At 41.2% G+C, this 11,287-nt stretch overlaps 2 protein-coding genes and 1 long non-coding RNA gene across 3 annotated transcripts; 2 read left to right on the top strand and 1 right to left on the bottom strand.

The window, feature by feature from the left end:
- Positions 1 to 4,147, top strand: RSL1D1 (ribosomal L1 domain containing 1). Its single transcript, XM_027684269.1, has 9 exons — positions 1 to 109; positions 190 to 329; positions 759 to 897; positions 1,217 to 1,365; positions 1,501 to 1,602; positions 2,121 to 2,214; positions 2,302 to 2,430; positions 3,173 to 3,379; positions 3,616 to 4,147. Exons 1-9 carry the CDS (start codon positions 74 to 76, stop codon positions 3,958 to 3,960), a joined length of 1,341 nt encoding a protein of 446 aa, XP_027540070.1. The 5' UTR covers positions 1 to 73; the 3' UTR covers positions 3,961 to 4,147.
- Positions 270 to 5,871, bottom strand: LOC113968057. The gene is made up of 3 exons (XR_003534358.1): positions 5,770 to 5,871; positions 4,543 to 4,625; positions 270 to 585 (listed from the first exon to the last, which is right to left on the bottom strand). It is a non-coding gene; the product is annotated as an uncharacterized LOC113968057 (long non-coding RNA).
- A 103-nt stretch (positions 5,872 to 5,974) lies between these two features.
- Positions 5,975 to 9,284, top strand: TMEM238 (transmembrane protein 238). Its single transcript, XM_027684277.1, has 2 exons — positions 5,975 to 6,541; positions 8,775 to 9,284. The coding sequence occupies exons 1-2, from the start codon at positions 6,156 to 6,158 to the stop codon at positions 8,782 to 8,784; spliced, it is 396 nt and encodes a 131-aa protein (XP_027540078.1). The 5' UTR covers positions 5,975 to 6,155; the 3' UTR covers positions 8,785 to 9,284.
- The last annotated feature ends 2,003 nt before the right edge of the window (positions 9,285 to 11,287 follow it).

Below are 11,287 nucleotides of genomic sequence, written 5' to 3'. Positions count from 1 at the left end.
GGACGGGCCCCGCCGTGACCCGGAAAGAGGAGCCCGCGCAGGCGCAGCGCCCGCACGTGGCACCGGTGGGACCATGGCGGGACGGAGAGAGCTGCTGGAGAGCGCCCAGGTACCGCGGGGAGCCGGGAGGGAGCGCCTGGAGCGGGGCCGGGCCGGGCTGGGGTTTAACCACGGCTGGTGCCGTTGCAGGTGAAGAAGGCGGTGGAGGCTCTCCTGGCTTTCGCCAGGAGCAAGGCCAAGGGAGACGCGCTGCTGCTCAACGAGAACGAGAGCGTTCACCTCCTGGTGACGGTCTGGAAGGTCCCGCGGGAGGCAAAACTCATCAGAATGTAAGAAACTCAGCGGCGGCTGTGTGGGTACAGGGGTTGCTCGTGTCCTTTGGCTTGGGAAAAAGCACTTTGCTAATGCTGAGCGTGAGGGATTTGGCTGCCATGGCCCCCTCCTGGCAGCTCCCGTGCCTTCAGTGAGAACCACTTTAGCCCCACTTTTGGTGTCACTGGAAGCTGGGCTGTGCTATCCTTAAGCACAGAGAATACTGAGTCTTCGGGTTGCCAGTTACAAGGTATGTGCCTTTCAATCCTGAAGCTTGAGAAAATAAATCCACTGAGATTCCACCAAGGATGTTTAGTAGTTAACAGAATCTAAATACAAGGGTTTCCCTGTATTGTTAAAGGGTAATGATCTCTCAGTGTAGACCTAGTTCCGGAAAAAACTTCTCTTATTAGACATTCTTTGTCTGTCTCGTATCCTCATTGTAGACCACTGCCCCATGGCATTCGGCCAGAAACAACTGAGGTTTGCCTTTTCACAAAGGATGAACCAAATTTATCAGCAGAACAGACTGAAAATCTATACAGGAAACTTTTAATCCAGAATGGGATCAGAAGTATTAGCCAGGTAAGAGAGGTGTTTGATGGTATAGTAAATGCTTGAATAATTGAGTCCTTTGCAGCTGGATTGGATTGGTTATGCTACTAGCAATAAAACTATAAAATAATTTTATTGTTGTATTTAACCTTGATTTAGATGTTACCGTGTACTCAAGTTCAGTTACTATGCAAGACATCCATGTTTTTTGATTCTTAAAACAATAGGAAAAGGATACAGTGCATTTTGATTGCCTTCAGCATTCTAAAATAATGATTCTGTGCAGTTCTAAGAAGCATTCTAGGCTGCATTTTTAGCAGTGGGAACTAAACTGTCACTTGCACTGCAGGTCATCTCCTACAAGACTCTCAAAAAGGAGTATAAAATGTTTGAAGCGAAGCGTCGCCTCCTCAACAGATTCGATCTCTTTCTGTCTGACGACCGAATTAGGAGACTCTTGCCCTCACATCTAGGAAAACACTTCTATGAAAAGAAAAAGTAGGTCTTTAAATTGTGTAGATCCATTTTTCCTTATCTTTTTTAGGATCAGATTCTTAGTAAAGCAGGGGGTTGGCTTTGTTTTGGGTTTTCTGATTATTTCTTTTTTTATAACCCTTTCCCATTCTTTTTTAGGGCACCTTTATCTGTAAACCTGAAAGCCAAAAATCTTGCTAATGAACTACAAAAGCATATCCAAGGGACTACACTCCCAGTTAACAACAAAGGGTGCTGTTAGTAAGTACAAATAGATGAGAACTTCACTTGAAGGATGGTTGTACCTTAACTGTAGGAATTTTAAATGAGTTCTTTTTATTCTATTAATATGTGAATAAAAGATGTTAAGGGTCACCATTCCAAATATGGGCCATTTTGAACCTTAACCTATATAAAGAAACCAAACATTTTACTGTAAAGTTTTACTTTTTGTCTCTTTTTTCCTTATACCAGAGGAATTTCTAGGCACCTCTCACTGTAAAACAGCATGTACAATCTTAGAGAAATATTTCTGTTAAATTAGATAAAAACTATTTTCAAAATATGCTAGTACTATTTTTTTTCATGTATTGTATATCTAAAAGGATCTAAATTTGGAATATGCTTCATAATATAAGGCAGAAGTTCCATATCCAAATATGAAACGGTAAATACAGGTGAATCTCTTCTGACTGCTATTACAAAAAACTTCTGCTATAGCCATCCATCCTTTATGGAAGTAAAGAAAACACATAAATATTACTCTTCTCTTGTTTCAGTACAGCACGTATAGGTCACACTGGAATGAAAGTGGATGAGATCATGGAGAATGTCATTGCAGCAGCACAAGTGATTGCTAAGAAGTTACCAAAGGTACTGCTGATTGACTGTGTTAAAGCCCAGTGGGTTCATACTTCAGCCTGGTTGTTTTTACATAATGTACTGGTTTTATTGTTGCAGAATTGGAAAAATGTGAAGATTCTTCACCTCAAAACACTTAAATCAGTTGCACTTCCAATATTTACTGCGAATATCTCCAACCTGGATGAGCTTGACGCAGAGCCACCTCTCAAAAAGAAGGAAGAAAAGGTAAAACAAAATTTCTTCAAACTTTGCATAAGGTCAGATTGGTGCAGTTAGTTCTTTGTTTTCCTTTTATGCATTACAGTGTTGGGTTTAAACATTTAGCAGTTGATCCCAGGTATTTATGGCTAAAAACAGGTTAGGCCGTCACTACCTCAGTGCTTCAAATACTCAGTAATAATAATGAAATTATGCAAGCTCCCTCATGGGTTGTAAAGCAAACTGGAAGTAAATGTTTCTAGTGCTAAACTAAAGGGAGATGAGATTCATTCTTAGAACTTTGTTAGTATTGTTTATTCATATTTGCCTTCCAAAAATACACTCATTAACATATAGGTGGATTTCAGATTATGCATCTATTTTTTGTTGGCTATTCAGTGACATCTGAATAATTCAGAAGCTCGTATCATATTTGTATAGATAGGGGGCCTTATACTTGTAAAAAATAATAATTGGCTATCCCTTCATACTGAATTCTGCTTATGTTAGTTTGTCTGAAGTAAATGTGGAACATGAATATTCAACTTAAAGACTGTAATCTTGACACTATTGTAGTTGTGAGTTATTTATAATAATCTGCATGCAATGCATTTTTTCATATTTTACGTGTGGTTGATCGGTCTGGGTCTATTGAATAAGGGTCTTTAATTGAATGTTGCTACACCGTCTAATTTTTAACCACATTAAAACTATTATACATTTAGAAATGTTATGGGGATTTGTCTGAGATGTACTTCTGATTAACTAGAAGGGAAAAACCAAGAAACCGAAGAAGACAGCTAAAAAACTGAAGTCAAGTCAAGTCACTGTGACAACTGAAAGTAAAGCTGCTGCTGCTACTCAGGAGCCTGCAATAAAAGAAAAAGTAGAAATAGTCCAAGAACCAGGTGATCATGATGACGAAGAAATTCCACAACTGGTCCCTATACAAACAAAGAGTTTAGCTGAGATGGAGGTAATTGCTTCATAATGTTGGAAAACTCATATTTCAGTTAAAACTAAAGATTTTGAGTGGATTAAATTTCTCATTGCTCCTTAGGTAACAGTGTGTGTTAACACACTTCAAACGGACTAAGGCGCAGTTCAATTGATAGAAAGCATTTGTCATTTATCATGGTTTTCCTTTCCTGAAAAACAGGAAATGTGTTTCTTAGGTGGAAGGGTAATTTTTTTGTCTTGTCTTAAATACAGAAAATAGAACCAAGTCCAGAAAAAGGTGGCAACTTGGGCAAGAAAACCAAAACACCCCTTGGAAAGAGAAAGAAACAACCTCTAGTTCCGGAGACTCCAAAATCGAAACCTGATGTTGCAGGAGAGTGTGCAGACTTGCAGACACCGCCAAAACAGAAAAAAGCCAAACAGGTCAGCAAGCCAAAGGAAGCAATAAAAGAAAAAGACATGAAAAAGACTCCAAAAAAACCTGAAGTGAAGTCTTTTGCAACACCCAAAGCTGGCAAATCAGTACAGTCAGTCAAGAAGTCTTCAAAACCATTGAAGCAAACACCCAAGAAAGGGCGGGTGCCACAGTCAGCATGAGAGTTGTATGCTGTAACGCAGTTTATATAGTCATTCAGTGGTGTATTTTTAGTAAACAAATATATTCATGACCTTCTTAAGAAATCCGATTCCAAGGGCCTTTTTTCCACCAAGATCTGTAATGATTCATTTGTTTCCTTCTACTTTACAAGATGGTACAAATAAACTCATTGTCTCTCCAGCCCTATCACTTTTTATCTTTTATCTGTCAAAAGGCAGGGAGGGGGCTATTCCAGGGAAAAAAAGCTGAGAAATAGTCTGTAAGGGACATTTCCTGAAGCATAGCTTAGTACAGACAGGGTCTGAAGCATGAAGCATGCATGCCAGAAGCAGCAATCTACATGTGCCTTTAAAGGTGAAATAGCTGCTACCATTTTTTTCCTATAATTTTTTCAATATAATGAAGACAGGTTGACATCTATTGATCTTACTACACATATTGTAAGTTAGCAGCCTGATACCAAGCCAAACAATGTAATTTTTAGCTGTTTTTACCTGGGGTATTTGTGTATTAAAAAAAAAAACGCACAAGACATGTTTTCTTTAACGATTTATACTTTATGACATCAAGCAAAATCTTACCTTCACTTGTGGGCTTTTCTTCTGCTGCCAGAACAGTTGAGGGTGTTCCTGCATGATGGTCACAGTACCGTTGTTTCTTCCATCTGAAAAAAGCCAAAGGCTGTATGAATTCCAGGTGTGCCAGACAAGTGAACTAGTCCTGTAATGGCATGAAAAATACATCAGGACTGAAAGGTGATATATTTGAAATTGTACAGAACAACTAAATTGTTCTCTGTATGATGATCACTTTATGTCCTTCTCAGAGTGAGAATACCAGGCAGATTTGTGTTGAAATGTCCTGGTGGTAAAAACTCAAATCCAAATAGGAAAAAGTTGATAAGAGACAAGAAGATCAATCAACAGGATGTAACCTGCCATTCAAAAACCCCATCCCCTCTCCTTCTTAGGGCTTCCCATATCAATATGTTTGTTACCTAGGAAGTAAGTTGGTGCTAAACAAAAAGTGGTGAAAGAAACTAGAGAATATGAAAAAGTTCTGCTTGATTAGTGGTGTCTTCTTTGTAACTGGTGTCCTTTATTACTTTTTGTAACCCTTTTGTAACTTTTTAACTGTGAACCAACTGCTAGGAAAGGAATTGAGTCTGTAGTCACAGTAAATGTTGTTGGAGGAATACTCTTCCTCAGCAGCATCGTTCTTGGCACACTGTACTTCCAGAAAAACATGGAAGCTCCATGTGCTCTTAGCCTGTCCGACCTCCCATCAGCTTGATATTCTAGTTACTGGAACTGTGTGTCTTACCCATCGTTAAATAAACTGTTATATATAAGGGCCCTGTGAGAGCAACTACAAGAGATCCTGCAGCCAAATAAAGTTCCGGTGCTTGAGGACTTGGGAGCGTTAAAAGGTGTACCAGGTCATTAACTAACACAAGGGTGAACCCAAATACATGTCTTGCCTTTTACATAACTGCTCACTTGCTGAATTTTACATCTTGCATCCACAACTTGCTTCCTGTTTGTCACCCTGAAGTTGTAGCCCAGCGGCTCTTTATAAGCCTCAAGCACAGAGTTAAAGGAGTCTATGTGCATTTGAAAATGCACGTTATACTCTTGCAAATCTCTGCCGTCTGCTACCAGCTGCCTCCTCTTGCGAGTGTGGAGGTCTACAAAGCGGGTGTCCATCTGGGAGCACCTTTTTTGAAGTGCCTCCTTTCCCGGGTGTCTGAGCGAGGGGACGCTGCCCCGGCTGGAACAGCTGAACGGGTCCAGCCGCGCCCGTCTCACCTGCACATGGAAGCGGCAGCGACCGCCACTTCCAAGGGACGCCCTGGCCCCCGAATGCCGTCGGTCGCTACAAATCAACCTTGAACACCTTCAGCACCCACCGCGGGGGCGGCGGGGCCGCCTGAGGGCAGCGCGTTCCCGCCTCATGGGGGCGGGAGCTGGAGGTGCCCTCAGGTGGGGGGGCGTGGCCTGGGCGCTCCCTCAGGTGCAGGCGGGGGCGGGGCCTGGCAGTGCCCTCAGGTGCGGGGGAACGTGTCCCGGCCGTGCCCTCAGGTGCGGGGGGCTCGGCTCGGACGTGCCCTCAGGTGGGCACCGCCCTCCCGCCGCTCCCGCCCGCCTCCCCTCACGTGCGGGTGGCCGGAGGTGGCGGCGGTGGCGCCGCTCCGATGGCGGCCCCGGGCGGGCTCGGCCGCTGTGTGGCCGCGTTCTGGCTGGCGCTGGCGTTCGACGCGCTGGGGCTGGCGGTGCTGCTGGCGGGCGTGTTCGCCGACGTGTTCTTCTCCGACCTGCTCATCTACGCGGGCGGCATCGGCATCTTCCTCAGCCTCATCTGGTGGGTGTTCTGGTACGCGGGCAACCTGGAGGTGCCGCCCGAGGAGCTGCGGGACGACGTGGGGCTGGCGGTGCCCAAGGGCCGCGGGGACACGCTGCTGCGGCGGCTGGTGCACGGGCTCAGCCTCCGCCTCACGGCCGCGCTCGGGCCCGCCCGCCCCGCCGACATGGAGCTGCAGCGCCCCGCGGGGCCCCGCGGCCGCCCCGCCGAGCCCGGCAGGTGAGACCAGCGAAGGGCAATCTGGGGGCGAGCCGTAAAGTTTGTCTAGGAGAACTGCAGAAAGCTCTCTTCTTACCTGAGGTCTAATTTAATACTTGCTGTGTTAAACCACCTGCTGGCAGCTGGTGCTTCTTAAAATGAAAGTAGTGGGGAATCTTTCTCAGCTCAGGTGGTAATGGAAACTGAGAGAGAAGGATGGCCCGAATGTGATCAGGAAGGGAAAACACTTCCTGTGGCCGTCTAAGAATGGGAAAGAGGAGCTGGAGTAAAGCCCAGTGAGCGTGATGGAGCTTTATGTCCGATGCAGCACAGAAACCCCGTGGTCCTGAACTGGTGCTGAACTGGTCCCGACAGTCACTAAATGCTGCCAGAAGTGGTGCGTCCCACATGAGCTCTAGTAAGAGGAAGCTCCCTCTTTAGCACCATGAGGGAGCCTTCTAAGAGAACAAGAAGAAAGGTGAAATGCTGAGTTATGTTTAACTTGAGGGCAGAGTTCTAGCTAATAGGTTGACGCTCGTAAATGCAGTCATTAGTTAAAATACTTGTCTTGAACCTCAGTCATCTGGAAAAGATGCAGTAATATCCGATGTGCAAAGAAAGTGCCTAGGTCCCATTTCAAAGCCCAGCTGAAGATCATCAAGCCTTTCAAAATCTCCCTAGTTTGTTCATTTACATGGCATGTTCATTTAGGAGGAGAAGCATGCCTTGGAAAAGCTCGTGAGAAAAAAAGTCCAACTTTCACTTCACTATGTAAAATCCTTCATTGAAGGAACTGTAAAAACAGTTTTGCACTGTGTTCAAGGATTCTGAACAACTTGGCTGTTCTGATTCACTATGTACAAGATTAGCTTTTTCTGCAGCTCCTTGAAACTAAATGCTGAAGCTACTGTTGGTTCACAGAAAAGTTCATGTGGGAAATGACCTTCTTTCATGAAAGCCACAACATTTTTCTTGAGAGGAAGTTTTAACAGTAAAGAGATTGAGCACAGATAAGTATTGCTTAATAGAAAACTTGCAGGAGGCAGAAAAGAACAGCAGCAATACAACTTTCAAAGATTTGTTACTGCTCACTGGTTTATTATTAACTACCTCTGCAATTAGAAAACAGGCTGTTGAAAACCAGTCATTCTCTTTTCAGACTTTCTTTTTTCTGAAATGGGTCTAGGATTGACAGATAGAGATCCATATTTACAGGGAAGAAATTACATTTGTAAGTTACCTTTTTCCTGTAAAGATCATGGCAATTGCAGGTCTCAAGATCAGTAGATAATCTGCTACCTCTGTAGATGGCCTTACTTTCAATATGCGTACATAGATGTGCATTTTGTTGTAATGAACTTCTAGTAGCGAGACTTGTCCATCATTTTTAAATATTTTAAGTCTTATTCCTGATTCTAATGAGGTTTGTTATTTCCTATATAGTGCTTTAGTACAAGTTATCCCAAGTAAATAGCAGCTTCTAATGTTACAGGAAATGAACTTCTGTGCAATTGCATTAGTAATGGTAATTCAGAAAGAACCAAAACACAGGGAGTGTATAAGAGTTATGTTACACATTGTAACATAAAACTTTATGGTTTTACTTTCAAGGTAGAATAAAGGGTAACAAATGGTGGCACCTCCAAAGAGAATTGGGAGTTCCTTTTTGAAGTAAGTTTATCTGAAGTACTTTATATCTTCTCATGAACAACTGTCTGAATCAGATCATTCCATACTGATAAATATCTCCCCATCTGGAGATATTTATGAACTTAACCAAACGGGTTAAACGTGTTTGGGCAGATATTGTCAGGAGAGAGGAAGGAAGAAACACCACCACCACACACACGTGCACAAAAAAAATCCCAAACAAACAAACAAAAAACCCCTCACTGTACTGGCCAATACAAAAGCTTCCATTAGTAGCTCTTGGAAGTTATTAATGGAATATTGCCTGCTGTTCCGATGTCCCATCTTAAAAATTATATAGTAAAAATTAATGAGAAGGGTGTGAGAATTCCCTAGATATTAAAGGAATAACAAGTAGATTAGGATCCTTGAGCCTGAAAAGAGATTCAGACACTATTGGAGATGGGCTGTTGACTTGCTGGATCTTTCATTTGGGTCCCAATTGGCTGTTAAACATGAGGAAAAGTACTTCTAAGATTGATGTCACATAACAGTTTAGAGTTTTATATGACCATCTGTGTTAAGACTATTTTTGAGTAAACTTTTCTTACTGTATTATCTTCAGGATCTGTTGAAGACATGCCTCTTGAAGTTACTGCCTCAAAAAGCGGGGGAAGTGCTGCATTTATGGAAAGAGAATTCCCTACTCAAAGAAATAGGATTCTCTCATTGTGGAATAATCTCTGCAAGCACTGTGGACTCTATAAAATGGACACATGGAGCCATATCTCTGCCAAACACACCTATTTCAGTGTTGGACTGGATATGCTTTGAAATGGTGGAAAAAAACCCAACATAAAATCTCTTTAAGAAGTGAGAACTGAAAAAGAACTGAACCCAATTCCCAGAAAAATCTCTGCAGCTTGTCATATAGTTGTGTTTTTTAACTATTATTATTTTTAAAACCCTAGAAGGTTTGGATAAAAAGCTCTTGCACAATGAAAAGCTCTTGCACTGTTTTACCAAAGTCTGGAAGTTAAACTTACTGTGAATTTTTATAATGTCAGTGCAATACTTTTGTTTGTAAGGGTGCTTTTAAAACACCTATATTAAACTATTGATGCAAAGCTGCAAATGCAATAGAAGTTGTTTATAGTGTAAATACACAATTTACAGTGTCTCTTGTTAAGTTTCATTGTTATTTTGAAACAACCTGGAATTTGAGATTTTAGAATTAGACGAGTAAAATCAGCAATACTGGCACAACCAGTACAGTCTTTGTAGTTGCAGGTGATGTCATTTGATGACTCTTGCAAAAGGCATTTTTAGTCCAGTGATGTTGGGAATTATTCTCCTAATGCTGAAGCATTTGAAGGAAGGGACAAGACTAAAAGAAACTCAATTAACAAATACTCTGAGGTTTTATAAAATATTAACAAACAGTACCTGGAAAAAAGACTTATGTTAATGATACCTAAAATTCTTGTGTGGAGAAATTCCTCATGAGTTCTTCTGCTTTTGAACTAAGAGTCTGAGCCCACCACCAGCAAATTTCAATGTGCAATTGGTTTTATGCCACACCTTACTGAATACTAGAGGTGGCATTAAGGAAAATATTTACTAAGAACACTGTGGCTGTACTTCCTGGTGAACTCTTGAAATGTCTTTCAATGTTTTCTTGTAAATTACAGAAGTAACTTCTTTTCTATTCATATTCTCTTCTTAAAAGTTTTTGAAATGCTCTCAGTCTTTTCACAAGTTAAGAAGAACACTAAATTTGAAGGTCTGTAATGTGATTTCTTCTTTATTAACTGCAGTTTCTAGGAGGTGTATGCAATTGTTTCCTCCTTTTAATGGAACTGCAATGTGACACCATTGTGGTGCCACAATGGTCTGAATAAAAAAAAAACACACAAAGAAACCAAAAAAGCTCCTCCCTTAAAACCTGTAGATCAGTTTTCGCTCGCAAGATTTTTCTTTCATTTCATTGTTCTGAACAGATATAACTGCTTTTTCTGATTCCCTACGATTTCACTTGTAAAGTGAATTATGAGATACTAATCATTCCACTTATTAAATACTGTAGCAGCTATAAATTAAGCCAAACCTTTTGTGTGTAGCCATTCACATACTTAGTCTGGTGGAAATCAAAATTTTTCTGTTTGAGTGTTGCAATCATAATTACCGGAGTGAATTGAGCAGGGCTTTGCATTCATTGTAGGGTACAATGTAATTAATCTTAAATCGAGTACCTATACTTAATGATTGTTGCACAAGATGGTAGCTAGAATGCTGTTGCAAATTCACTCAAAAATCGTGTGGAGTCCAAACTTTTAGTAGTATGAACAGTATGTATGTTTTAAAAATGAAATACAGGAGCTGATCCATCAGTTAAGGAGGCTGTTGAGCATAGAGAAGCACCAGAATCTTACCGGGATTGTGTGTCTAAACAATGAGACAGAAAGTACTTGCTGTGGAGCAACAATACCTATTGTAAGTATTGTAACCATTTTGTTTTTGAAAATGTAAACCAGTCACTGTTTCATGAGATCAATTTGCCTTCTAAACAAGGAAGGCTAATACTAAATAGAAACTGGCAATGGAATTATTAGCAGTTAAACATTAACAAATATTTAACACCATTTTAGTCTCATGATATCTATCCTTATCAGCTGTAGCTGAAAGCAGCACAAAGTCCATTCAAAGAACTTTTACATTGTTGACTGGAAAGAAGTTCTTGTACATGTATAGAACTGCTTGCTGTTGTGTAAACACAGAGTTGTACAGCTAAAGCTAGAATTTGTTTAGACTTTAAGGGCAGTCCTATGCATTCTGTTTAAAAACACGGCCAAAATGACAAAGAACCAAACTCCATTTCCTGGAGTGTGAACACAAGAGTCTTTTGTATCTGGTTAAGCCTTAAAACCAGCTCAAAATGGCATCCTATACTCCACTAAAGGAATAACACCAACTTCCTAACTTCTAACTATGTGGATGGATTAAATGCTTATTAAACTCTTTAAACGTGGACTGCACCTAAAGAAAGTTTTCATGTGGTAATATTGTCTACTTAAATGGGAACATCTTCATCAGGGAGAGATTATATTATTATGAATGCCTACAAAAATCTGTTTGTGA

The sequence above is a fragment of the Neopelma chrysocephalum genome, unplaced genomic scaffold (assembly GCF_003984885.1).
Source record: "Neopelma chrysocephalum unplaced genomic scaffold, ASM398488v2 Primary Assembly neopelma1_65c, whole genome shotgun sequence".
Classification (NCBI taxonomy): Eukaryota; Metazoa; Chordata; class Aves; order Passeriformes; family Pipridae; genus Neopelma; species Neopelma chrysocephalum.
Note: the sequence above shows the minus strand (reverse complement) of the source record. Positions and strands in the feature narration are given on the sequence as shown.

Coding starts and splice junctions, on each gene's coding strand:
- TMEM238 (XM_027684277.1), top strand. CDS start 6,156: ATGGCGGCCCCGGGCGGGCTCGGCCGCTGTGTGGCCGCGTTCTGGCTG.
- RSL1D1 (XM_027684269.1), top strand. CDS start 74: ATGGCGGGACGGAGAGAGCTGCTGGAGAGCGCCCAG. Junction 110..189: donor AGCTGCTGGAGAGCGCCCAG/GTACCGCGGGGA, acceptor GTGCCGTTGCAG/GTGAAGAAGGCGGTGGAGGC. Junction 2,215..2,301: donor TTGCTAAGAAGTTACCAAAG/GTACTGCTGATT, acceptor TTATTGTTGCAG/AATTGGAAAAATGTGAAGAT.